Genomic DNA, 27,435 nt, shown 5'->3' on the forward strand with positions numbered 1-27,435 from the left:
GGAATTTACTCCATGAGGGCCATAACAGAGTACAAACAGCTCAAGGAACATGATGAACAGCAGAGGGCGGTATTGCAACGTTAGAAGGGATGAAGTAGTGATGGCCCTTCTTGTCTTTAAACAGTACATGGTTTCTGTTACACTGTCAGCTTCTGATTATATACGCGAGTCATGAAAGGTGTCCAGTGTCACAGTGAAGATATTTTACCACCATCCTGCACAGATGTGATAGAGGGACACCTCCAAAATGAGGGCAGGGAGTTAAGGGATCACACCAGTATGTTTGCAAGATTTAAACTGCATTTTTGCTGACTATTTTTAATCGCATGCTACACAGTTTTAGATATTTGGATGCATTTTATCGACTGGCCTTCATGCATTTTATTTCTGTGCGGTATGAAAATCAGACCACAGACTGGAGTTGAATATAATCCATCACTGTCAACATCAAGTCTGCATTAATTTGTGTCAATGCTACATTATCGTCATGTGGTAATGTGGTTTAAGTGCTGACGTAAAAAGTCTGCACTCATAACCATAATGTAGCTTTGACAAAAATGAATGCAGGTATGATGTTCACTGTGATAGATTACTCAACTCAAGTTACTTTCAAGAATGTGATCTGATTATTACATCGATTGGAAATGAATAGAAACTAATTGAGGCCTGGAACTATAAGATAAAAATACATTACAATTTCTAAAAGACAGCAGAACCTTTTGCAAAATGATTAACTGTGTATGTAAAATGCTAAATATGGGAGTTAAACATGAAACTGTGGTCCCTTAAATTGCAGAATTGAGATGGACCTTACACAGTAAATCTAGCATACTTACTTATCGGGCATGAATGGAGACAGAAGAGTGTACAAATGCTCTTGTGCACATATAAGCTGTGTCAAACATTAACAATGGTATTTTCACAACAATACACATAGAAGAAAACACATCTGACACGCAGCGTCTCAGCGTCTCTGAGCGATGGCAAAAAAAAACTGCACCGAGAGCTGTAAAAACATCATCACACCCGTAATTTGACAACACTGTTGTCACCTCTCCAGATGAGAGCTTTGTTTTCTGTTGGCAGAGTCTGATGCTTCATTTTTTGATGATCTTTGTGTTTTTCATTTTTAAGGGTGGAGACGTTTTCTCTGACAGTTTGGGTGTGACAACCACGCATCCATCATCTCTGCTTTCTTTGGACTCAGCCCAGCAGGCCTCAGTGTCTCTCTCACACGCTCACGATTTCCTCTCACGACTAAGACACAAACACTGACTCCTGAACTCTCAGTTTCTCTCACACCAACAACTCATCCCGTCTGTCTCTCTCTGTCAGACTCACTGTGTCTCTCCTTACGTCTCATGTACACACTCACACACACTCACCTGTGAGACCTTCCTGACCACCTCTCCGCTGACTATCAGCCCCTGGACAAACGACCTGGCTGTGACAAAAGCCCGGATCAGTTTCGCCCTCATGTCCCGGGGGACGTCTCCAAATGGCCGCAGCGTCTCCTGTTGCTTAGCAACACATTCAAGGTAGTCCTCTGACAGGCTGACCTGCCAGACAGGAGGTGAGAAGGGAGAAAAAATGTAGGAGATGTATATTATTACTAGTATTTTTTGGCCTGCATGCAGTATAGAGAGAGATGGGGGATGACATTCAACAAAGGTCCCTGGCCAGACTCCAGGACATTGTGATTACATGATCAGCCTCGTGAACCTTAAAAAGTATGTCATTGTCATGTCAACAGATTTAAAAAATGCATCTATACGAGTAGAACACAGATCAATGTTAATCACTCGCAAACCCTGATCAAACGGTCAAACTAGGCAGTGCTGATCAAATATGAATCAATATTCTGTTACTGTAATGCCTATTTCTCACCTTAAAAGGTTTTCAGAAACATCTTGTAGTGTACAGTTTAGCTGTAAAATGAGAAAGTTTGTGACCCCGCAGCCATATTGAGATGTGCTGAGGAAATACCAAGTACCGCCCACCAGCCGGAGCACAGCCAATAGGAACGCTCTCTCTCTGAAATGACCTGTGATTGGTCAAAGTCTCCCATCACGGGCTAGATATTTAAAGCCTGAAAACAGAGCCATGAGGAGGTGCAGAAGTCTAGTTATCTCTCAGAACACTTGAATTACAATATGCTGAAAAGGTTATTATGAAATTGTTGCCCAATGATGCCAAAAACGTGTTGCCTACTGAAGCTTTAAGGATAATGATAGATGAAAATAGTGCAGCTAATGCATAGAAGATTTTCAAATGTTTATTCTCTTTATGAGCCAGAACAGAAGCAGGAACTGAGGAGTGGCAGTCTAGCCAGCAGCTGACTGGATCAGGAGAACTAGTTCACAAAATCCTTCAATCGTGACAAATTTCAAGTATTTCCATTCAAACATCTTTTAGTATAATTCATATGATTGTTATTAAGGTATCATTAGACATCCAAAACACAACTGAGACTGCCATTTCAATCATTATCTTTTCATCATTCTGTATACCAGTCTCTCATTCAAAATGTGTCAAAAAGTTGAACTTGTTCACTCACATCTGTGGGAGCGGAGATTTTAAAGGTGCGCTCCAGGAGGCGGGACCAGAACTCAGACAGGGTCTCGTCCATGTTGAGAGCGGAGCCCCGGTAGTACTGTTTTAGGTCGTTGTAGAGATCGGCGTAGAGACGAGTGTTCTGGGAGTACAGGGGACCGAGCGGAGACAGCACCTCCTGGAGGGAGCGCTCAGAGCGACCGTGCAGCTCAGTGAAATAGGCTAGAGGAGGAGAGAAGACAAAAAAAAACAAAGACAATAAGGAAAGATAGAAGGAGAGGAGTTGACAAGCAGAGAAATAAGAGGAGGAGGATGGAGGAAGAAAACAACAACAATAGATGAGCTGAGTACACAGAGAAATATTAGTATCTAATTGGAGTCGTGACTAATGTAAGTCCAGTATTCACTCTCTTTCAGCTCTGTTTTGGTCTTCACCATCTGAAGACTGCTAAATGCTCCACAATGATCACCAGGTAGTCGCTGTCTTTGTTTATTGTGCTTTTTGGTGCTGGGCAGTTACGTTTCCACACAGTTTTGTTTTTTGTCCATAAATCCATATAGTATACGGATCACGCTCCCTTGTGTTCAACGCAAGGAAATGCATCTCGGATGGATAGAAATACCACCGCAGATATGGGAGAGAAGTTCATTTTGTTTGTTTTTCGCTGTCCAGTCTGGACGAGTCACATTTATACATTTTGTTAAGGGAAAAGGTTAATGGTATATTTAGCTGACATTGGTAGAACGCTAGCTGTGTAACATATAGAGTGCATGCAGAGTGGTTCATACATCTTTTAACTAAATATTTCACAAAACTGGCTAAATATGCGATCGTACTTTTCACTTGGAGAAAAAAATCCTAAATAGAGCTGTATTACATTAATCAATCAGTTATTAATTCTCTAATTCCACAGTGCATACGGTCTGTTATCTGCCGCAAAAGTAAAATAAATGTCAACGTACTCAAGACAAATTACGGACTGAAGAGAAAACAAAAAACAGATGGAGGAGTTTCGCAAATACATCGGACATTATGGAGGTTCCCATCGGAATTAATTAACTTCCTGTTGACTCGCATACGTACACAGAGTTATGTGGAAACAAGGCGTTATGGGGTTTTAACAGAGATGCCTGTTGACTCTGTAAACGTCACTAATGAGAACGGAGAGACTCAAAACAACCTTCTGGTCCGTAAAACCAAAACTAAAAACTCTCTGTGGAGCTGAGAGGAACTGCAGAGCTGGGAGATAATTCTGTGTGGAGTTGACACTATGAGCCCCTTTCACATTAAACATACACATCTGATCCATTTTTATTTAAAAATATTAGTGCAAATGTGTGCTGTACTGTGTTTTATGTTTTGTGACCGCATTCTAAATTAATTTCATTCATTTATCATTTTATTCGTTTACTTAGTTTTATTTTCATTGTAAATCTAATTATTTTATTTCAATTGTATGCACTGCCATATGTTCAATGTGGGGGAATGTTCAGTGATGTATGTACAATGGAAATAAAAATTAAAAAAATATTTGTGGACCTTTAAGTGTCATTTTATTTTATAGAAACAAATATCCAATAAATAGCAATTGAAATACTTGTGAAGAATAAAGAATGAATAAGAAATTAGATCATATCAATAGACAATGGCTTTGAATGTACTGTAGTTGAATTTCTGCCCATTTATTTAGCATGTTTAAAGGTTTCCTTGAAATTGTCTTTGCAGCCAGATGGATACAAAGCGATAGAGAGGTCAAACAGAAAGAATAAGGGAGTCAGCTCGCTGTCTCTACAGTATATTGGTCTGGGCTTTTCCCTCATGCTTCAAAGACGTTGGACCGGTGCCAGCCTGCTCTAACCACAACCAGATGGGCGGCCACATTACTGCTACTGAGGTGGCCTGCTGCCTTGAGACTAATAATTCTGTCCTCCTCCTCCCACGACTAGTCTTCCTCCTGCTCTTTTTCTCTTCTTCTTCTTTATTCATTCTTTATTTTGACTCACTGTTTCTACGCTACTAATGACACATTTCTCACTTGCTGCATTCGTCTGTCTCCCTATTGTTAGCGGTGGCACCGCTCAGTCTTTCCGTCTTTTCTTCCTCCCTCCATCCCTCACTTTCTCTGATGTGCGGTGATCTGCAGCCCTCGGCTCCTCAGTGGGTCAACTGCTCATTAGCTGAACCAGCCACAGCCCCGGGGGACACCCCTCTGTGTGTGTGTGTGTGTGTGTGTGTGTGTGTGTGTGTGTGTGTGTGTGTGTGTGTGTGTGCCCCTTCGAGATCAGGGGATCGGCTTATCACGTTTCATTGTGTCTGGCTGACTCCGCTCTCATTATAACACCCGGTCAGGGGTCCCCTTGACGCACAGGACACAAACACATCCTCCCTCGCACCGTTGCCTATTGAAGCTGCAGTATTGAACACAGTCAGAGCTCGTAACCAAACACAAATTCACGAATGCATAACACACTAATGTCATACTCCTCTGGGCCCACTGCTGAAGCTTTGGTATTGAGCTCAGCCCATAATGAGCATCTGTCCTGCAAAACACACAAACACACACCCTACTTACTGTCGAAGCTCCTGTGGAGAGCGTTGAAGGCAGACTGCAGCGACCTGCCGGCCTCTCTGATCAGTCCCTCGGTCTCTCGGGCGCTCAGACCGCCCAGGTTCTCCTCCATGGTGCTGGTACAACAAGTTGGACCCTGAGGACACATCCTCAGATGTTCACCTGGCAAGACACAGAGTCAGAGTTAATTAAATTAATTGTTTTATTTAAGCAAATTACATATTTTAATCACTGCATATGTCTTCAGCTCTTCAACAAGTACCTTTACCACCAAATCAATAGACCAGGCTTCAATAGATGGAAATGAAAGACACAGTAATTGTAAATGCAGGTGTATGGTTGTTATTATCAATACTAGTGGCTCTATGTATCTATGGCAACGGTGGTCGCTCCACCTCTTTAGTCCAGACTGAAATATCACAAAAACTATCGGATGGAGGTCCAGACATTCACGGTTCCCAGAGGATGAAACCTACTTATTGATCCACCTGACTTTTTGTCCAGCGCCACCATGAGGTTGACATTTGTGGTTTCGAGAGAAAAGTCTCAACATTTATTGAATCGATTGCAAATGAAATGTTTGTCAGACAGGATGAATTGCAACACATTTTTTTAATCTAACGTCTCATCAACATCATTTTTAAGGTGTCCGATACTTTGGTTCATGACTAAACTACTTTAATGACATTCCCATCAGCTGTAGTATAACAGCTTTACTGTACGCTTATTTCCATGGGAGACTTTCTCTTTTAATTCTCCCAACATTTTTGTAAATATTCAGATAAAAATCTCTCAAATTTAGCCTGTTAGGAACTACAGTATGAAAACAGCTCTGTTTTAGCCTTGTGACTTGTCTCTTGACCCCTTAAAACAAGGCAATGTCTACTTACACGGCCTTGTGACGAGTTTAAAGTCTACCAGTTGTGACCAGTTATTTTGTTTGAATACATTTTAGAGGCCTAAAATCATCTCCACTGTCATTTGTCTCGACTGTCAGGTTGGGAACCGGCTGCTGTAAAGGGCTGTGCAATTCTACAACATGATCTGAAAGCATAAAATTCCCCAATATTGGAGTTATACGGTTTCCGTATGGCAATAACAGTATGACACATTACCAGTAATCAGTACTAATCAACAAAGTAATCAGACATACAACAACATACTGCTTTTGTGTTAATCCATCAATCATTTGAAAGGAGCAAGTATTCATTAAGTATGGATACTTGTGTATATTGTTCTGCTAATATTTATTTACTTTTACTTAATTACAATTTGAATGCAGGACTGGAGTGTTTTTCAGATGTGGTTCTGCTACTTTTAAAGGATTTTAGTGCCTCTCACACCACTGCATGAATCATTTATTGGATTCCTTTTATATATATATATATATATATATATAGTTACCAACCAGAAAAGCACTCTGTACAGTAAATACAGTATACTGTACTTTTCTGTTCTCACTTTCAGTGTACTGTGTGCTCTGTAGTTTGTGTGTCTGTACATTCGTTTTGGGATAGTATATGGGTACACTGAGACCAGTTCAAAATCATTGTATTCCTATTAATCTTATTAATAAACTTAATTTTGATTCTGCAATGCAGGTGTCACTAGTTTGAATTCAGCCGGAGACCTTTGTTGCAAGTTATCCCTCATTTTCTGCCCCCTCTCCAGTGATGGAAGAAGTACTGAGATGTTTTACCAATCAGAATCGAGTATTCAACACAGCCGTGTAAAACAATAAATGAATAAATATCTATTATTCATATAATATTGGAATTTTATTAGTGATGCAAGCATGTAAGAAGCATTCCCATGTTGTCAAGGTGGAGCTTATTTTAAGTTTTTTATACTGTTGGGTAGTTTTTCAAGAACAATGCATTACATTTTGAAAACAAATGTTTTAAATGTAAAATTTTAATCTGAAATGTCACTAATAACTATAACCGTGAGATAAATGTAGTGGAGTGAAAAAGCACAATGGAGTATAGTGTAGCATACAATCTATATAGTCAGGTAAAGTTGAATGTGTGTTGAGTAAGTTACATTCCACTACTGCGCCTCTCTTCTTTCAAAATATCAATATAAAGGCAGAAATGTCCCATGAATATAGTTAAAAACACACCAGAAATATATGAAATTAAAGTAACCTTTTCATGTGTGGTTTTGTGTCAGCTTACAGGACAAATGTTTGTTTGACCATAAGTACAAAACTGCATAGTAAGATTGTATTTAACTGACTCTTCTTGTCCTCTAGCCAATAACTAAACGGACACGCCCAGCCTGAACCTGTGCCCTAATTGTGTAGAAATTGTAGAATAGGAGGCTAGAAAACTGCTTGTCTTCAACATTTTTTTCTATTCTTATGGGAATACTCCCACGGGGGGAGAGTAAAAATAAAGATCTTTTTCACACACACATTCAAATATACCTCTGCACACACACACACACACACACACACAGTGAGTCTGCCAGACTGCCTAGAAAGCAGTCTGCAGCATCAGTCTCTTGACAGACTAGACGAGTGTGTGTGTGTGTGTGTGTGTGTGTGTGTGTGTGTGTGTGTGTGTGTGTGTGTGTGTGTGTGTGTGTGTGTATGCCCACGCCTGGAAAGGTTAAGGGTGAGTAAGTACCCCACAGCTGTGTGCATCACTGCTCTCCTTCTTCTTAACAGGTCCTGGGTGTGTGTGTGTGTGTGTGTGTGTGTGTGTGTGTGTGTGTGTGTGTGTGTGTGTGTGTGTGTGTGTGTGTGTGTGTGTGTGTGTGTGTGCGTGTGTGGGTGTGGGTGTGTGTGGGTGTATGTGTGGGTTGGGGGGCAGAATTTGTCTACCAGGGTAAGTGGAGCAGAAGAGGAGACGCCTTAATCATCACTCCTCCATGAATCTTTCATTGGCACTGGCTGTGTGTGTATGTGTGTGTGTGTGTGTGTGTGTGTGTGTGTGTGTGTGTGTGTGTGTGTGTGTGTGTGTGTGTGTGTGTGTGTGTGTGTGTGTGTGTGTGTGCGTGAGAGAGAGACAGAGATACTGGCTTCCATAGTACAGGAAATAGCCGTTTATGTACATATTTACTTTTCCCACATCCCTTTTTGGGATATTTTAAGATGTATTTTTTGCTTTTTCATAAATACAGGAAGAGGACAAGTGGAAGAGGCATACAGGTCTGCAGCTGGAGTTGAAAGCTCTCTCACACCCACACACACACACACATATACACACACACACACACTCCACATATCGACCATGACACTCATCTAATATCATAATATATATATAATATATAAGTGTGAAGTGCAGGTCATTCAGTCTGAGATGAGACACTCCACTCCTCTGAACCCACACACCATCAAACAAAATCACTTCCTGCTAATCAAACACATGTTTTCTACTGAGCTGTGTGTGTGTGTGTGTGTGTTTGATTGATTATTGAAAGTTGGAAAAAACTTCTAAAACTGTGACGGCATCCTCCTCACACTTTAACTGTGAATTTCCACACGACCACAATCCTTTCAATCTATTTTCCTAAGAGAACTACTGCATCACCTCTTTGTGTTTATCAGAGACTGCTCTGAGGGAAATCTGTTATTTTTAATAGATGCTATTGAACTACCCTACAATACAAGTTCAATGATATCGGCATTTAAAAATTGGATTTTAGCAAAAAGACTTGTATTAGTTTTTCTGCAGTGACAACCCGCCACATTAGTGGTCTCCATTGGGTGTGAAATGTTGGTGCCGACAAACAAAATTAGTGCCATTACTATAATTTGTATGGGTGAAGGAAAATATTGATTCAAATAAGAATTGCAATTTTTATCTTTTATGTGTTCAGGCCATTAGATAGGCGTTATCAGTCGCTATAAGCACCATAGATGTGGGTCAATAGGGGCCTACTATACCTACTATGTTGTAAAAGTGAAAGTGAAACTTAAAAGCAACACGTTCTAACACTTCAAATTTAATGAAACGTCACTTTTTGAACACACTGTTCCTTTAACTAGAAACTAAAATCCCCAAACTATAGGATCATAGTCTTATGGGGCCCTAAGGCTCTGGGGCCTGGTTGGCAATCCAGCATCGGTGATTCTTGTTGCAACCCCATCCTAAAATGTCAGTCAACCACTGCCACCGTAGAAAACGCCTACCTATAGAGGCTTCAAGCTTTCCACAGGTATGTCAAGAGAGGAGATGTGTGACACAGCTGAGATCTGAGGTATCAATCAATGTCATTTTCTTTGATCGGGTCACCTCTCTGAAAACGTCTTCACACAGTCGGGCAGAAAGAGGACAGATTCCTCTGCTGGGATTGAAAAACACACCATCAGTGTTACACATGTGGGTCAGAGACAGCAGACACCGTCTCTGTGCGCTCATGTGCTGCAGCTAATGTTAGCGTTTAGTTGTTGGTTTGCTTACCAACCTAGACGACGCATGCAGGCCGTTTACCACAGACACATATGCTTTACTGCATTCCTGGGTTGCTGGGTAATGGAAGCAGCTGGCATCCTGCTATAAAAACTTAATTTACTTGGGAAAGACAGAACTGAGCACAGCAGTGACACACTAACACATGTTCAAAACGCAAGCTTGCCAACGTGCTAATACATGCACACGTGAACATAGGGCAGGTTATCTCACAAAGTATCTGGGAATAGGAGCCTTGCTAAAGGGCTTTGTGATGGGAAATGGAAAGCCTTTGGGCAACCATCTGCTCATACTGAGAGATTATCAAAATGGTGGAATCTCCTTTTAAGCAAAGCCTTGAAGACAAAACAGAGCTTTTAAGTGCTGCTGGGAAAAGGAGTGTGAACAAGAAGAGGTAGAGGAGAGGAGATGAAAGGATAGGAGAGGAGAGGAGAGGAGAGGAGAGGAGAGGACAGGAGAGGAGAGGAGAGGAGAGGAGAGGAGAGGAGAGGAGAGGAGACGAGAGGACAGGAGAGGAGAGGAGACGAGAGGACAGGAGAGGAGAGGAGATGAGAGGAGAGGAGAGGAGAGGAGAGGAGAGGAGAGGAGAGGAGAGAAGAGGAGAGGAGAGGAGAGGAGAGGAGAGGAGAGGAGAGGAGATGAAAGGATAGGAGAGGAGAGGAGAGGAGAGGAGAGGAGAGGAGAGGAGAGGAGAGGAGAGGAGAGGAGAGGAGACGAGAGGACAGGAGAGGAGAGGAGAGGAGAGGAGAGACTAGCTGTGAGGAGATTTGGGTTTCTATTGGTGATTTGGTTGCTCACATTAGTTTTTTTTCCCCTCAAGCTTCAGTATATATTTATTTGAGTCCACTTCCTGAGGGCACACACACACACACACACACACACAGGCTTGTACTACACTTGTGGGGACCCTCATTGACATACTGTAACACATTCCTGTAATGCCCAATTCAGATGAGAAAAACAAGATGCTAAGAGCACTGCAAGAGGGGGAGAGATGGGAGACAGTAAGAGCTCGATGCTTAAACATAGTCAAAGTTGATGGACAATGTTTCCCTGATGATGAATTGTTAATGTAAAGATATTATCTACATTATCTGCCCGGAGAATTCACCAGTGTTTTTGTTGCTGCTCTTTAAATTCCTCCTAATGCACTGCAGGGATGCACTACTGTTTTTGTTTTGCTTTGTTTTGTGTTTTTTAGCATGCAGGGACTACGACTGCATTTCATTGTGTGAACCTGTGTCTTTGTGGAGCATCTCTGGATCTCATCCCACCGACTGACCTCACCCATCTCATTACGAATGCCTGACCACGTTTTGTAGTATAGGTCAGGTAGAGCTGCCTTCTCTTTTCGCCTGAGAGACACACTGTAAACAAGCCTGAACATTGCCCTTGGTGCCCTCTTTCAAACTGAGGGGGGAAGCATTACTTAAAACAAGTTTTAACCTTCAAAGAGGCTTTTAATGAAGCGGGGTTCAGAAAAACAACTGGTCTCCCTCTCGAGGTCTAAAACAGAAAGTGGCCATCTCAAAGATACAGTAGAATTACAGGAGCACAGAAACACACTCTGTTATAAGGAGCGTTAGTTTCTGCCCTGCAGTGATAAGATAAACTCCCTCTGGGTGAGTGATAGTGTGAGGCTGAGTGTCCAGAAAGAGTTTTTTTTCTGTGCCGCAGCATCTTTTTTCAATAGGCTCTTTTCACAGCAGTCATTTTGAGAGGTCATAGCAGGTTAAACACAGGTGTAATTGATAAAGTTAATTATGGTACCATTCTATTCAGTGTTTCACAGGTATTCCAGTCAGCCAGCATGCACACTACCTGGACCCTCGCCCACCTAAATGAAACAGGGCCATAATTAATGTTATTAATACACCTGTGTTTCCATGCAATGACATGTCAAAATAGCTACTGTGAAAAGGGCATATTGTTCCCAATGAGGACAGCCGCTCCGAGTGCTTCTAATTGAAAATCTCTGAACTTTTCAAAAAGGCGCTGGTGTCGTCACTGTGGATGACAGCGTTAGCGTTCCCCAACTCCCTGGTGTGAAGATTTTGACCTTACCTTTTATTGCTTCCTAGAGGGGACCTGATCAGCAGAATTTCCTGTAGCTCTGTAAACAATGATGAAACTTGAGAGTGCTTCAGAGCTACAGAAGAGACAGCGTCTCACCTCTGACTGATATGAATTTGACGCTCCTGGCAGTAAAAATGTGTTGAAGATAAAATAGAAAAAAGTAATCCTGCTTTAAAACCTCTTGTACAATCATTGTCCACTTATATTTTAAACATTTATGTATCCAGGAAAGAACTGCTTGGCCTCCTATCCAGTAAAAGTATGCTTCAGTTTATTATAATCATCATCACAATCAACCCTGAGTGCTCCTCAGTTCAATCACAGCCATCTATTTGTGGCTCATTCACATTCTCCTCTTCCTTTTTATCAGCAGTTCAGGGACTCAAACCGACAACCTTATGGCCTCAATCTGATTTCTATAAACTCGGAGTCAAAATCTATTTAAACTCAGATTACCCTGCTTAATATTTGAGGTAAAGTTTCTTCACCTCGTTAGGTTGGCATGAATCCTGATGAGGTAAATTCTTTACTATTGATTATGTGGAAACGTCAGATGTAATATTTATGGGTATAAATTCATTAAACGCTAGATATTGTGCCAAGTAGAGATCACAGTTTCCCACAGCCCTCCTGGTGTTAAGTGCTGCGTTAGAGAAACTGCAGAACCTTGTTCTGCTGCAGGGCATTTTTACACTTAATCATTAGTGGATCCATTTAATTCGAAACTTGTTTTTGGTTTTGCCTGCAGACGTTTAACAGCTTACACAGGTCGCCATGGAGACCACATCAAGACAACACTGCTCAGCCATTCATTTCCTTTTCCCATCAAAAGCATCTGGCTCTCACTTTCTTCTCGGTGTCACGCCCTCCTGCTCTGTCTCCCTTTTATTCCACTGCATTCCTTGTGGCAGCCCCAGCATACCTGAGCCTGTCTCAACAAGTGAGCCAACAATCAGTACGTGTGCCAAGCAGGTGAACAGGTACCCTACCCTGCATCGCACCGCACCGCACCGCACCGCACCGCACCGCACCGCACCGCACCGCACCGCAGGCTGCAAAGAGCTGCATCAAAACCACTCAGTAACAGAAAGTGTGGCATCACAGACACTTCAGAGGTGACGATCTATCTGCCTCATGTTGCAAACAAAACATCTGTTTATCTTGGACGATGCTCAGAAACCATGAACTAAAGCAGAAGCTAACTGAAACTCAAATTAAACTCCCATCAATCCAAACTCTCAAATATGTCAAATTTTCTAGTTTTGGCAACACCCAGAGTTAATCAAAGATACAGCAATTTATTAAACACTTGACGGCAGCTGCCTCTGTACCTACGTTGACACATTCATTATTATTTTGTTTATTGTCATGGTGCCATGCTGCTGCCTTGTTTGTGTGGCACAAGGCAGTGATTGGTTTGGCTAATCATTGGTATTTCCCCTACGGCAAATTGCGTTTTTACTGTTCATGGGAAGTTTTTTTTTTTTGATTGACAAGTTGTTTTTTTATCTTCGCTAAAATAACATGGCAAGTTGTTTATACTGATTTCGGTCCAGCATTCATCATTGACTGGAGTTCGGTTGCAACACATTTTCCCCAGAGAATGTGAGATAATTTGAGCTGCTGGACCTAATGTAGCTGAGCTCCAGTGGATTGTTTTAGAGTGCAATAAATTGACCTGATCTTAGTTTAACTGTGATGAATCGCCCTATTTAAATTAAAGTCCTGATCAAACTGGATTCTACTGAGAGCCCATAACGTTATCAGCTCTAACCGCCGTATGAGAGCAGTGCAGAGAGGCGACGGAGGGAGAGTGACTTCATTCTCTGCTCAGGTAGACATTACTCCTCTATATCTTTACATAACAAATAGTTGTTTGATTCTATATTAATGCTCTGGATATCATACAGAGAACCTTTAATAGGAATGATTTGGACATTTTTTATTCGCTCTTTTCACTAAAGTTAGATGAGAAGATCGAAACCACCCCCAGATATGAGAGTGGTATCGATCTCCTTATCTCACTCTCGGAAAGAAAGCAAATTAACCAAAATATCGAACTGTTTCTTTAAAATCAGGGGAATCAAATAATCCCACTTTAAGTGAAAAAGATTAAAAAAATATGGCAACAGAAAATCACTGGTTTCTGATTAGCTGGCTGTGTTAGTTAAAAGAATACATCAAGATAAAGAAACATATAGTGTAGGTATATTGCAGGTTACAATAATACACGTCACACTTCACTTTACTACAGCATTTTTTCCTCCTTTCATCATGACACCGTGTCGCTCCTTTTTAAATAAATTGAATGACCTTGCAGTTTTTGATTTGAATCCTCAACATCTGACAGTGGTTGAGTTCAGTCAGTGTATCTCCTAATTTAATCATAAACCACTATATATACAACATAATCTATACAAGGTAGGATTGATACTACTAAATGCAAAAGGGCCCATTCCCATCACTGAAAGGGAGCTTATGAGAACACACCTCCCTTTGTGGCCTTGATTAGGTGGATCAGGGTCACCAGACACACAATTAAGAAGATCAGGTCACTGTCACGCACACCAGTTATTAAAATTATATGTATAAGCTTTTGTTCATTGACACACACACACACACACACACAAACACACACACCCGCACACAAATATCACACCCACACATACAAAGGGAGGACATTTAATGTTACTTATAAAGACATAATACCCTGAGGCTGTAGGTTACGCTAAAAGGAGAAATGTACACACAGAGTAGTGTGAGTTTTTGGTCTTTCAGAAACTGTGGAACATTGCAGCTAAAGTAAATAAACATCCTAACTTATCCCCCGATGTTTTGAATTAAGATAATATAAAAAAAAAAACACACACTTTAATCATAATTAAGTGTGTAAATGGCTGAACTTTGCTGAACATGGTTTAAAGTTGTTTTTCGGTTGCACTTTCTTTAATCGTAAGTAATTAAAGACCATTTCTGTACCCTGATAAATACAAGATCAATGTAGTTTTACTTGAGAAACTCAAGCGTTGTTTCCAATATGTGGGATTGTTGAGGCATCTAGCAGGTTAAATGAGACGTGTAAATCCAATTACACTCTCAGCCACAAAAACGCTACCTCACACATCTAACCTGCACCAACGCTGCAGACTAATCTTTCTCAGAGGACGGACAGTATACGCTGGAGCTGAATCAGCACACTGTAAAGCATAACTGAAGTCTCTCAAATGACTAGTTTCCAGATGTTAGACCGTTGCTCAACCTGTTTCAGCTGCTGACAAAGAATAAAATTAGAGTTTGTTAAACAGCTCTCCTGTAGGGTGGAGCATCTCTGTCAGTTGTAAGTCAGCCAGAAATACAACCAGTCAGATGTTCAGACTACTTTTAAACAAATCTCCACGTTAGCCAAACTGATTTGGAAGAGAAAACAAATGTGATCAATGAAATTATTAACCTAATTACCTGTTGTAAACATCTGTCTCAGTTTACAGAATGACTTCCCATGGTTTTTCTGCACAATGATGGATTATTGCAGGTGCTCACATTTAGTTTCACCTTCAGATTAAGTGGTTTAGATAATCTGGCTAAAGGGTTAGGCTTGTTTAAAACACGTTTCTTGCCATTTTGGACTACAATGTAGCACTGTTTCTGTGTCCTCATATCTCATTTGGTGAGTACAATGTTGTCATAACTGATAGAAAGGATGGCCAAAACAACACAAAATAGGACCAAAGTTGTAATAACCTAGAATTATCTGGGTTACAGTATGCAACGCTGGACACTACGGCGGTATAAATATCCCACAATGCAATGTGGTAGACGTTGACAGACAGCTCTGTAATGTCAATAACGCATCGATTTGAGTGCAAGTATAAGATTTCACTTTGCTGTAGGCGTAATATATTTTTAAAATTAGTTCAGACTTAATGATTCTCACTAATCATTGTTTGGTCACATGAGATTGGTAGGGGTTACCATGGTTACGGGTCTCCAACCGGTAAGGAGGCTCTCAGGAAGTGACAGCATAAATTGCAGCTCATGATCAGTGCATCTGAAAAGATACATACTACTGTTTATTCACACAAAAGTATGTTCAACGATAGTACATATTGAGTATGTAGTGCATAGTATGCGATTTACAAATACTATGTATACGCAGCCATGGTAACTGATGATAAAAAGTTATTATAATTCATTCAGAAGGGGTTGTGGATATCTGCACCAAATTTCTATCAGTCCATTGAGACATTTCACTCAAAACCAAAAATGTCAACCTGCTGATGGCACTTGAGGGAAAGTCAGGGGATCATTAAAGTCAGTAGGATCCATCCTCCGGGGAACATGATTCATATTTTTTTAGATATTTCTATCTGGACCAACGTGATGGATCAACCAATAGACATATACGTATGTATATTTATATTATTAATATCATGAAGGAATGAGTCTGAAATACATTGTCGGTCATAATTATCATTGACGTCATCCATGTTCAATGTCATTCAATGTCCCATGTGATGAAATATAACTAGACAGGCTGACAGACAGACTCGCCAACACAAGACAAGACACCTTTGCAATTTCTCTCAGCTTTCGTTTTCGATCCATGTCACATTTTATTTCCTCTAACGTTTTCCACCCATCCCTCCTTTTCTTTTTCTCTCCTGCTGAGATGAAAGTTTGTCATAGGAAGTGACCTTGCACTGTGTTGCCACGGTAACAGTCTGTCTTGTAGTAACGGATCTGACCTCTGACCCTTGAAGCTGTAAGAACAGACACATACATACAGTACTATACATGATACATAGCACGTTATACTGTGATCACATCATGTATGAAATGTAAAATCAGTGTTAGAAGATGTAACTACCGCTCTGACCAACACACACACACACACTCACACGCCCTGAGTCTGCCCCAGCTCTGCCATCACACACCACATCAAAGCGGCTTATTGCTGAGCAGTAAAAGTGGCGCACTGGTTTGAATTTATTCCCTTCAGTCAGACGTTTACTCGCTGCTTCCCTTTCTTAATGAGCGTCTTACAATAACCCTGTCACTTACTGCGGCAAATTACTGCTACCTAAATGAGGGGCTGATGGTGCGCCTGTGTGCACATATGTGTGTGTGTGTCTCACACTCTCTTAAGGGCACCTGTATGTGATTTAACGTTCCACATGGCCTTCCTCCCAAAGTACACTTTTGCCTTTTTACTATCCACCGAAAAGCGAGGGGGGGGGAGAGCCACGGAGCTGTAATGATGAAAGAGGAGAGAGATGGAGGGATGAGAAGGCACTAAAATGGAAATGAAAGAAGAGCGAGAGGTGGGAGAGAGGAGTGAAAGATCCTCGGTGGAGACTGAAGAACATGCAGAGAGAGAAAAAAAGGGGAAATGGAGTAAATTATAAAGCTGTAATCTACTTCTAAGTGTCTAATAAATCTCGCGCTTACATCTTTTCTCTGTGATTTTGTGATTTAAAGTCACACTAGTCTTTTTTTTGCTGATATATTCACAGTTTCTCACAAATGACAGCGTAATTGATTGATACTTCATTGAACATGATTCTCGATCATCGCAAAAAAATGACCTACGCTGCAGTTTTGTGACAGGTCATCACAATTTTCCCAGAGCAAGCAGAGCTATTCAAAGCTTTGGTCAACATGCAGATCAATGAGGTTTGCTTGTCTTGCAGCTTATATCAATATTTGCATGTTTACTGTATAGAATGCTGCAAAAGTCTCTTGGAAATGCAGATTGTGCTTAAAGTCAAGGTGAAATGATTAGTCCATCTTTTGATGATTGATTAATCTTCAAGGGATAGTTTGGGTGTTTTGAAGTGGGGTTGTATGAGGTACTTCTCCATAGTCAGTGTATTAAACTACAGTAGATGACGGTCGGTACCCCCCAGTTTGGAGAAAGAGACAGGAGTACCGACAAGGAAGCAAAGCAATGTACTGCTGTGGACGGGGCCGGCAGCAAAATGTATTTTAGCCACCTAAAAGAATCAATATCCGTTGAAGTGTACGCTATATTTAGAATATTTTCGGTGGTTTACCTTGCCGTGAGACAGCTATACAGTCTATGTTTCCGACGGGGAACTGAGGGTGCTTTCACATCAGGGACCTGGGCCCGGGTCAGAGTACACATGTCCCCAAAGTCCAGTTCGATTGATTAGTGTGAACGCTCCGTACCGTACTCTGGAACAAGTCCACTTGAAAAGGTGGTCTGGAGTACAGTTCATGTGTACTCGGGTACGGTTTGCATCAGATGTGAAAGCCAACCGTACCAAAACACGGAAGTTGACCGCTATTTAAAGGTAGGTTCCGAAAGGTTCCGAAAGGTTCCTTAAGAGACGGACGGGGTGTGTGTGTGGGGGGGGGGAGATAACGTGTAAAGTCGGCCTATTTTCACATCAAACTTGGTGAAATAAGAGTTTATTTCGGCCAAACCAGAGTTGGTGATTGTTGGAAAGACTAACGACGACAATATTGGTGAGTTTTATTTTGTTTCTGTCAAGTTTGAATGAAGTGTTTTACGATGCTCTGCCACTAGAACAGCTGATCTCAACATAAACAAATACACGTGGATCATGACGCAAGTGTACTCGGGTACGGAACAACTTTACTGATGTGAAAGCTGACCGGAGAGGGGGGGGCAATCATACTCAAGCACGGTACCGATCAATCGTACCTAATGTGAAAACGCCCTAAAGCCCTTATCTATGCTCTCGCCATAGCAACCAGACTCCCATGTTTTTCAATGGAGTCTGGTGGCTTTGTCGAGAGTATAGATGATAAAACGGCTTCAGTTCCCCATTGGAAAGGGCCGTCTGACGACATGGTAGAGCGCTGAAAATATTCTAAATATAACGTACAATTTAAGTAATATTTTTTTATGTGAGCCTTTCTTTTTGTGGCTAAAATATGTTTTGCTGCCGGTAGTTTTTAACATTTTATAGACTGAATTATTAATCAAATAATGGAGAACATTATCACCAAATTAATTGATAACAATATAATAATAATAATTATTTGTTGCAGCCTTCATTCAGCAATACTAAGAGTCTACAGACGTGCTAGCAGCTCTGTGAGGCTGTACTTGGGCACAGTGGTGTTTGAGATATATGCTCACATCAGCATGCTAACATGCTCACAATGAAAATGCTGTTTTGAGATATTTTAGTCTGAACCAAAGCGGTGGACGCTAGAACTTTTTAAGTGCCACCGTTTTTCTCATTCTTTATATAAAACATTAAAACATGGTCAAACAAATACTGTGTTTATTGTTCCCAATATAGGCATGTTTAATGAGATAAAACACATGCAACACGGAGGAATGAAAAATGCAACTGCTGATGCTTTGAAGGTCTTGAGAACGGACTTGTAAAAATGAAATAAAAAAGGGAATTAAAGGGTGAAAAAAATGAGAGAATGTGAACTTAAAAAAAGGATGAGGAGGGAAGAGGCAGAGAAAGACGGAGAGGGAGGTGTAGGCGAACAGTGAACCCTTCCTTATTTTATACTATTACTGGACTAAAAATACCCCACCACCCCACAGTCCAGCCCTGTCTGCTGCCCAGCGAGTGTGTGTGTGTGTGCACATGTGTGTTCACATGGCACCAACTTCACCATATAATACCATAATTCTATGTCATTTCTGTGAGTAGTTAAAGGCTCTTAAGCTAACTACTACTTTAACTCCCCTTCACTCAGTCTGTAAAAAGGCACAAGTGCCAACTGGTGTGTGCCACGCTGCGGAGAGTCAGCGTCTGACGGTGCACGTTTGTGCAAGTGTGTGGATAATTCTGGTGAAGGCAAAGATCAAGTCAGCTATCTTTGACTGCCGGGATTAGCCCTTATTTACTGTTGACCGTAAACAAGAGGTTGTGTTGCCCTGCTGTGACAAATCAAAAGGAGATTTAAGAAAGAAATAATGAGTTTTTCTGTAAATGTAAACACGCTGAAGGGTCAAACAGACAGAGACAAATATGGAATAACTCAGTGAGACATTGTGTTATTATTCCCTCCGTGGCAAGGTCAGTGCATTAGCTGTCAGGCTGTGAGCTACAAACTGTTAACACATAGATTAACAGGCCGGGATTAGCAGGAGATTAGACATCAGTCTCTAATCCAAATGCACAGTGTTGGTGGTGGTGACGGGAAGGTAGCAAACGAGAGATGTGTGTGTATATGAATGTGGGTGTGTGTCAAGTGTGAGTGGGGGTAATAGGGGCACATCAGAGGCAGACTGCTCTTTCTCAGCAGGGAGCATCAATGTAGTCGGGGGAACATACCAGGCCACAGCCCGAGGTCGTCCGTTTCCAGGTCAAGTCTTCAATGTCAGAACAGTGGAGAAACTGAATGAATGTGGCACTCGCTGCCTGATTAGAGCTGCTGGGAGAACAGACATGCGATTTTGGACCGAAGAACTGAAGGAGCCAGTTTGACTAGATAAATAAAAGCATTCTGAACATGTTTGAAACTTTGTTGGATGATGTAATACACACAAACACATACGCACACACACTGGGTTTGAAACTTACAAAGTGAACTTCTGTTCATGAGAAATATAATCACTATACTGTAGCTCTCATGCAGTTGTTAAAGAGGGGTTATTATGGAAAACAAGAACTGTCTAAGGGGAATTTCTGCAGTTAGAGCTGTTATTAAAGTGCTGATTACAAGCGCTCCTAGCTACCTTGCCAAATTCTCACTGCGATTTAAATTGCGTCATTCAAACAAGCTAATATGAGCCGCCACTGGGTGCAAAGATATTTGGTATCTCCGCTAACCTTTCCAATTGAGGGTCTGAACATAGAATGTATATAAGAAGTGGACGTAGTCACCATGACGTCACCCGTTGGTTTGTGGACTGCCGTTTTGAAGCCTCAAGTTCTGCATTTTCGCCGTCGCTATCTTGGTCCTTTGCAACCAGAAGTGACACGAGAGGGTGGAGCTAAGCACAACCGAATGCAGGCGACCAAAAGGGTTATAATTAACTTTCATGAATAGAAAACACACTGTGAAAGGGTTAAAGTTGTAAAATGAAAACACAACTCCCAGACCGGACAACGCTGTGGTAGCGACCTGTCAATCACAAGGTAGCCACGCCCTAAAGCATACCCTGCTTTATGGCCTATTTGACTCTAAATGGGACCATAATTTACTAAATGAACATCATGCTGTATTGAAGAACGCTTGAAACTAGCAATTGAGACCATAAACTCATGTTTACAATGTTTACTGAGGTAATAAATCAAGTGAGAAGTAGGGTCATTTTCTCATAGACTTCTATACAATCAGACTTCTTTTTGCAACCAGAGGAGTCGCCCCCTGCTGGCTGTTAGAAAGAATGCAAGTTTAAAGCACGTCATCATTGGCTTCACTTTTCAGACCCGGACGTTGCCCTCTGAGTCTGAATCAGGTTTGTATGCTGCTAGATGTGATCTTTCAACCCTATCGCCAGACAAGGAATGCGATACTGGACGATTTAAAAAAAAAAAGAGCCAACATTTGTAAAATTCTTGCTTTCTACATCTGTGCATGGCAACTATGGCTTAAGGTCTGTAACAGGACACAAACTGTCTTCTAGTCTGATAGGCTAAACCACCACCACCACAACAACCTCCACACCACTTACTCTCCACCTTCCTATATATTGGACATGCTACTTCCTGCATTGGTAACATTGGCATTGGACGTAAATCATTCAGTGCAGCATTGTCCAATATGGATACTAGGCTGGAAGTGACCTTTGCAGAGACTGAACAACTTCTAATGTAAAAAAAAAAAAAACATCATTAATGTGCTTTACATATATAGAGTAGTCTTACCAATATATCACAAAAAATGGAGTATCTGCAGGGCCAGGGAAAGTTCAAAATGCTAAGCACATAATCACGGTTCGTTTTACTGCTGTATAACATGACTATACATCTTTTGCAAAGACAATGTCTGACAAAATTCAAAAGAAAAGTCAGGAAAAAATGCAAAGCAGAAATTATTCACAGAAATTCATTATTATGTCTCCCATGGTACTTTTGGACAAGGCTCTGTAAGTACTGTGCTGGAGCTGCCGCACAAAATGTTGTACATTTCGAAAAAGTCATACGGACACCCCGGTGTATCGTCAGGATATGACGCGCAAATGCGTCTTCAAAATGTTATGAGCCATGGAGCCGTTTTTATGCAGTTCGCCTCCTCTATCAAATAAACTGTCACTCCCGATGGCAAAATCTAATAAACCAGAAATGACATAAAAATAACAATAAAAAATAACAGGAAATAGCCTCTGTGCTGACACTCAGGAGGTTAAAATGATAAAAAGTCGGAGGGAGACTGGCTTTACGGAGCACAGCAAGGCTCCTAGAAACACAAACAGCAGCAGGCGTGCATGGAGTTTGGATTTTCACAGAAACATGTCTAATTATAGGCCTCTATCCGAGCCTCACATGCACACACAGACACACATGCAAACACACACTGTGATGGATTCTCTCTCTCATGATATCCCAGCAAAAGAGCTTGAACACTTGGATTCAGGTGAAAGCTACAGCACGATCACTTATTGATCTGGCCTTTTAAATACAATCACCTTTTCACTCCACTAACGTGTAATGTGTCATGATCACTGCCCTCTGTTGCTACTGGAGAGCGGTGCCAAGCCTGTTTGCAGAGCCGTGACAGATACACCTGCCACAGACGCCCAGTCACACTCAATAAGATCTGCCTCTGATAAAACTCTCCACCGGTCGGTGATCCTATCAGTCCTCTGGGTGTGAAGGCATGTGTGGTTGTGACCTCTCAGTTAGGACACTGTTACACTTACAAAAACAATCCTCTATTCTACAAAAAGCACTGTTGCTTTTTATTTCCTTCTACAGAGACCATTCAAGCTATAAAACGAATAAAAACCCTGCTGGGGTTTCAGGAAAAAACGTACAAACTATGTGATTAGCCGTAATAATGTAATATCTCCCCTGGTGAGTGTACACTACATTGAACCGATGTACTCATTCAACACGCTGAGTCTAATTTGACAGTTAAATATTCCTGGCTGCTAACTGAATACAAATTCTCAGGTGAATATGTCTCTTGGTAATTTTCATGTTTTTACTTGACAAATTACATTTTCCTTTATTGGTCTTATGCGGCCCGTCAAAAGTCTCACCTTCTCCGAGCTCACTTTGTGTTGTAGCAGCAGCTTGATGTTTCTATGAAAAACTTCAAAGCATCGATGCCGAACTCATAAGTATGATGATGAATGTTATTAAGTTATCAACATCATTCAACCCAGTATCATGCCAAAGCGTGTAATTAAGCCGCCTGTCCACCAGAGGATAGCGTGTCAGTTCTTGCAGAGGCATGAATATTACACAAGTTTATGAAGGTGCAGCACCAGCAGGGGGCAACAAAACCACTTAGTTAGGTTTAAGAAAAATGTCTTGGGCTTAAAAGAAGTATCTAAACTAAGTAAAATATGTATGGAAACAACGTAAAAAGTAAGTACGGAAAACATGTCACAAACGTCATTAAAAACACGTCACAAACGTCACTAAATCCACGACACAAACGTCACTAAAAAACATCACAAACGTCACTAAAAAAACATCACAAACGTCACTGAAAACACGTCACCAATGTCACTAAAAACACGACACAAACTTCAATAAATCCACGACACAAACGTCACTAAAAAACATCACAAACGTCACTAAAAAAACATCACAAACGTCACTGAAAACACGTCACCAATGTCACTAAATCCACGACACAAACGTCACTAAAAAACATCACAAACGTCCCTAAAAACACGACACAAACGTCACTAAGAACGCCTCACAAACGTCACTAAAAACAATACACAAACGTCACTAACGTAACTTACAAAACAAAACACCGGTAAGAAAAACGTCCTGGTTGTTGATGTTCAGTTTTCTTTGAAACAGTTTTAGAGAGGTGTTGATTCAATGTTATTGTCATTTTGGAGGCTGCAGTTTGTGGTGCTGCTGAACTGTATTGCATTGTACTAGCAGGTGTTTCTATTATTTTGTCCACCCCATTTATATCAATCAGGGTAGGCTGAATAACAGAAACACCTCTCCGTGTCCTGCAATAAATCCTCCTTCATGAAAGTAGGATTTATTGCAGGACTGTTGTATTAGGCTGCATTAGTTTAAACTGGGTGTACCTAATAAACTGGCAATTGAGTGTGTATTATATTTATATAATAATAGAGAATAATCAGTTCATTACACAATCATAAATCCATGTCATGGAAAACTGGACTGATCTTGTTTATATCTGACCAACAAAGACTTGAATTACAACAATCCAATCAATCCTTGTAATAACCAATTAAAAGGAATCAGGAGTCCTTTAAAGCCTCTAATACATCGGTCTGTGGAGAACCCACTGAGGGGACTGCACTCGTGTCCTTCCCTGAAATTACAAACCACAATGCATGACAGTTAATAAGCCGAGCTGCGAGCTGTGAGCTGAAACGCAGAGTGAACGCACTAAGCCGACACATCTCATCCACTAAAGTCGTCTCTATTCACTGTCATAAGAAGTTATTAAAAATGCTTCAAGTGCAAGTGAAGGCTTGTGAGTGCACGGTAAGTTACTGCACATCTAAATCTGCATATAGCGTGGTACTATATTACTTAATGAAACTCAGTTTATTATTCTTCTTTATCTGATGATGAATGTGTCAATGTGTTTTAGGATTACAAATAACTTTTATTTTCATTATAAACTATTCTGCTGACCACATCAGACAAACAGCACATCTTTTCATTTGGAAAACAGATGGACGCTCGACTCCCAGAGAGGGGGAGAAAGATGAGAGGAAGAGGGCTGGGAGGAGGAGGAGGAGGAGGAGGAGGAGAAAGTAAAAATAGCGGCTGATAAGAAGGAGGAAGTAAACATTAAAAGGGAGGAGAGAGAACAAGGAGGAGAGGTGAGAACTAGAGCGGGGTGGAGAGAGTAGCAGAGGAAAAGAAAGACAGAGGTTATCGAGAAATGATGCTGGTTTGTACCACATTGATTTCAGGTGCAAAGATTGATGTTAAGGCATCGAACGGTTTGTGCTTTTGCTCCTCAGTTCTTTTCTCCCTCATCTACCACTCCTATTCTACATGATCAATGTGGGGAGGCAGGAGGGCTGTAAGATTCTCACCCTGGCGTTCGTCACTTCTACTTGATTGTATGTTGGCAATTGAGGAATTGAATCTATTGCGTCTTTACCCACAGTCGTTCTGGATAATAGCTATGGGTTCATATGTAAATGTGCATTATTAATGTGGGCTGCATTACATATATCAACAAGCTTCAACTTGGCATTTTATAGCCAACCACCCTTAGTTACTGTTGTCAAGCTCTCTGTACTTGCACGGCACATATGCCATTTACAATTAAAAAAATTAATTCTTAGTAGTTTTTGAAATATTTGGTCCTTGATATTCAGACAGAAGTAAAACAAAAGCATTTTAGCAGACAACAGTTGATTGTGCTGTTTAAAATGATAGTTAAATAAGCTAACGTTTGCTCATGTGAGTTGGTTGAAAACGCAGCACGGGTTGACTGTTTAATGTTTACAGCTGACTCATTTTAAAACAAGAATCTTGTAAAAGAGGTCTTGAATAATAATAATCCATGTAGAAGACACAATTATTTTTTTTTTATGTTTTTCCTCATGCCTAAACCTAACCAATAAAACCAACAAAGGCAACAAGTACTAGCCGATCAGAGGCAGAATAGGGCGGGTCATGACTTTCCCATCCTAAGAAACAAATGACAGGTATAAAATAGTATCTCATATATAGGCTATTGCAGTGTAGTGCTAGTCAGTCCTAGTATTATAAGTATGATAAGAAAACATGCAAGATCAGACGGTTATTCTGTTGTAACATAACCTTGTTTGACTGCTTAACGTTAGCCCAGGCTATGGTTTGACGTTACAAGAAAAGGCTTTTAGGATGAGAACTAACCGATGAGTCTGCCAAATGTAACACTAGGGTTGTTGGAAACTTCCCCCAAATCCAATAAATACCAGTTCAGAGCTGCTAATATTAGCCTAAACTGTGAAAGCATCCAGGACCAACTCCCACACATTAAGGAAATAGCCTACTACACAGTAGATGCACTAGCCATGAATGGGGCTTTATTAACGTAAACTGTAACCCCATAAACTAATATGTTGTTAGTTAATGATGCTCTTTGAACTCTGAAGTATCGTTCGGTTACTACTCTAGGTAGTAATCTAGTTAGCTGACAGAGAAACACACTTAATCCATTCGTTACGCTTTGCTCTTGTCTTTTTGGTTTAGAAAAGGATAAAAAAAAAGCATCCTCAAAACACTATTAATGTATAATATAGAGTGCTCCAGGGATGACGTATTTTTGTAGGCCATCCCGGAAGTTAGCATCGCCCTGGGATCCCTCGACAAAAAGGGATTTTGGATTAATTCAGAAAATAAGCTCTGTGGCAAACCAAACGTTTATGATACTTACACGTTTTGTTCAGCAAGATAATCTTCACAAATGAACACCTCTTTTATGATTTTTGAAGCGTAAATGCAGTCGCCAGATATAAAATGCTAACGTTAGGCTGTTAACAAACTAAACCGCGGTCGCATGAGGGCGAATATACACAACGAGGCTGTAAAGGCGGACGATGATGTTTAGTAGTCTCATTTAGCCCCTTGTTAACAACCGCCTTTTTGAAGACACATAGAAGCTTCAAAATTCACGAGCGGGATATTTACTGACACATTTTATGTTGTAGAACAAAACGTCAAAATCTCTTAAGCTTGTGTTAACCACAGACCTTATTTCAGACATCTAACAGAAACCCATTAAAGAACCCAGACGAGGCAACCGGAGGTGCTAAAACTCATATCCGGGTTTTAGGACTCATTCCTACAGCACTGTGTTGCTCTAACTACATGCACACCTCCTCAGCATTTTTAGAAATCCACAGCTTGACAGACTAATGTTAGACATGCCAAGTTAAGCTATGATTGGTAAATTGCTGTTTGGTGGAGGGGTTTATTAGCAAACTGTCAATTGTAAGACACTTAAAAATATTTCCTGTTGCCTGCACAATCACATATTTTTAAGCATTTCATAAAAAGCATCATAAAATGACCAAATATGGAGCACAGTAGCCAGGATCAGTATCCAACCAGTTGTAGCAACATCCATCCCCTATCAATGAAGGAGAGATGACAGTACAGAGCCTCCTTCCTTCCTCCTTCTGATCTCCTTCCCTCACATCCTCTCCCCTCTCCTCCTCCCCCTACTCACCTCTATCTCTGTCTGTCTCTCTCTTATGTCGCTGCATCAGACATCATGAAAGATTCACAGCTCTGCTTTTAACAGATCTAGCCAACCAAACCCCCCTCTGCTCTCACACAAACACAAGGCAACCCTCCACTCACTGATCTGAGCCTGTCTAGGAAACAATGCAGAGATGGAAGCAGGAATAAGACAGACAACAAGGAAAAGGAAGAAGGACGAGTGTGAAACTTATAGAACAGTATAAGGAGATTTTGTGTGCGTGTGTTTTTGTGTGTGGACTGGGTTTTCGGCGTTCTACTTGGTGGCTTGTGCTGTCAGCGCCTCAGTGAGCATGTGATGTGTGACAGATGACGGACAGTATCAATTTCCTCTCTGTCACACACACATACATAAACGCTCATACACACACACACAAGAGACAGACGGACGCTGTGGACAGATACGAGCCAACATCACCAGATGTTGCACCAGGTACAATATTGACGCTAGCTTGAATTCACACATGCATTTTTCTTGGG

The 27,435-nt window shown here is 41.0% G+C and overlaps 1 protein-coding gene across 2 annotated transcripts in view; it reads right to left on the minus strand.

The window, feature by feature from the left end:
* LOC141767564 (glypican-1-like) overlaps nt 1-27,435 on the minus strand; it is a 48,427-nt gene that overhangs the window by 7,636 nt on the left and 13,356 nt on the right. For both annotated transcript variants that reach the window (XM_074635006.1, XM_074635005.1), the window contains exons 4-6: nt 5,127-5,285; nt 2,558-2,775; nt 1,386-1,559 (exon numbers count right to left, since the gene is read on the minus strand). In XM_074635006.1, coding sequence (XP_074491107.1) covers nt 1,386-1,559; nt 2,558-2,775; nt 5,127-5,285 — 551 coding nt within the window. The remainder of the gene's footprint in view (nt 1-1,385; nt 1,560-2,557; nt 2,776-5,126; nt 5,286-27,435) is intronic.

Source organism: Sebastes fasciatus, chromosome 5, assembly GCF_043250625.1.
Source record: "Sebastes fasciatus isolate fSebFas1 chromosome 5, fSebFas1.pri, whole genome shotgun sequence".
Lineage (NCBI taxonomy): Eukaryota > Metazoa > Chordata > Actinopteri > Perciformes > Sebastidae > Sebastes > Sebastes fasciatus.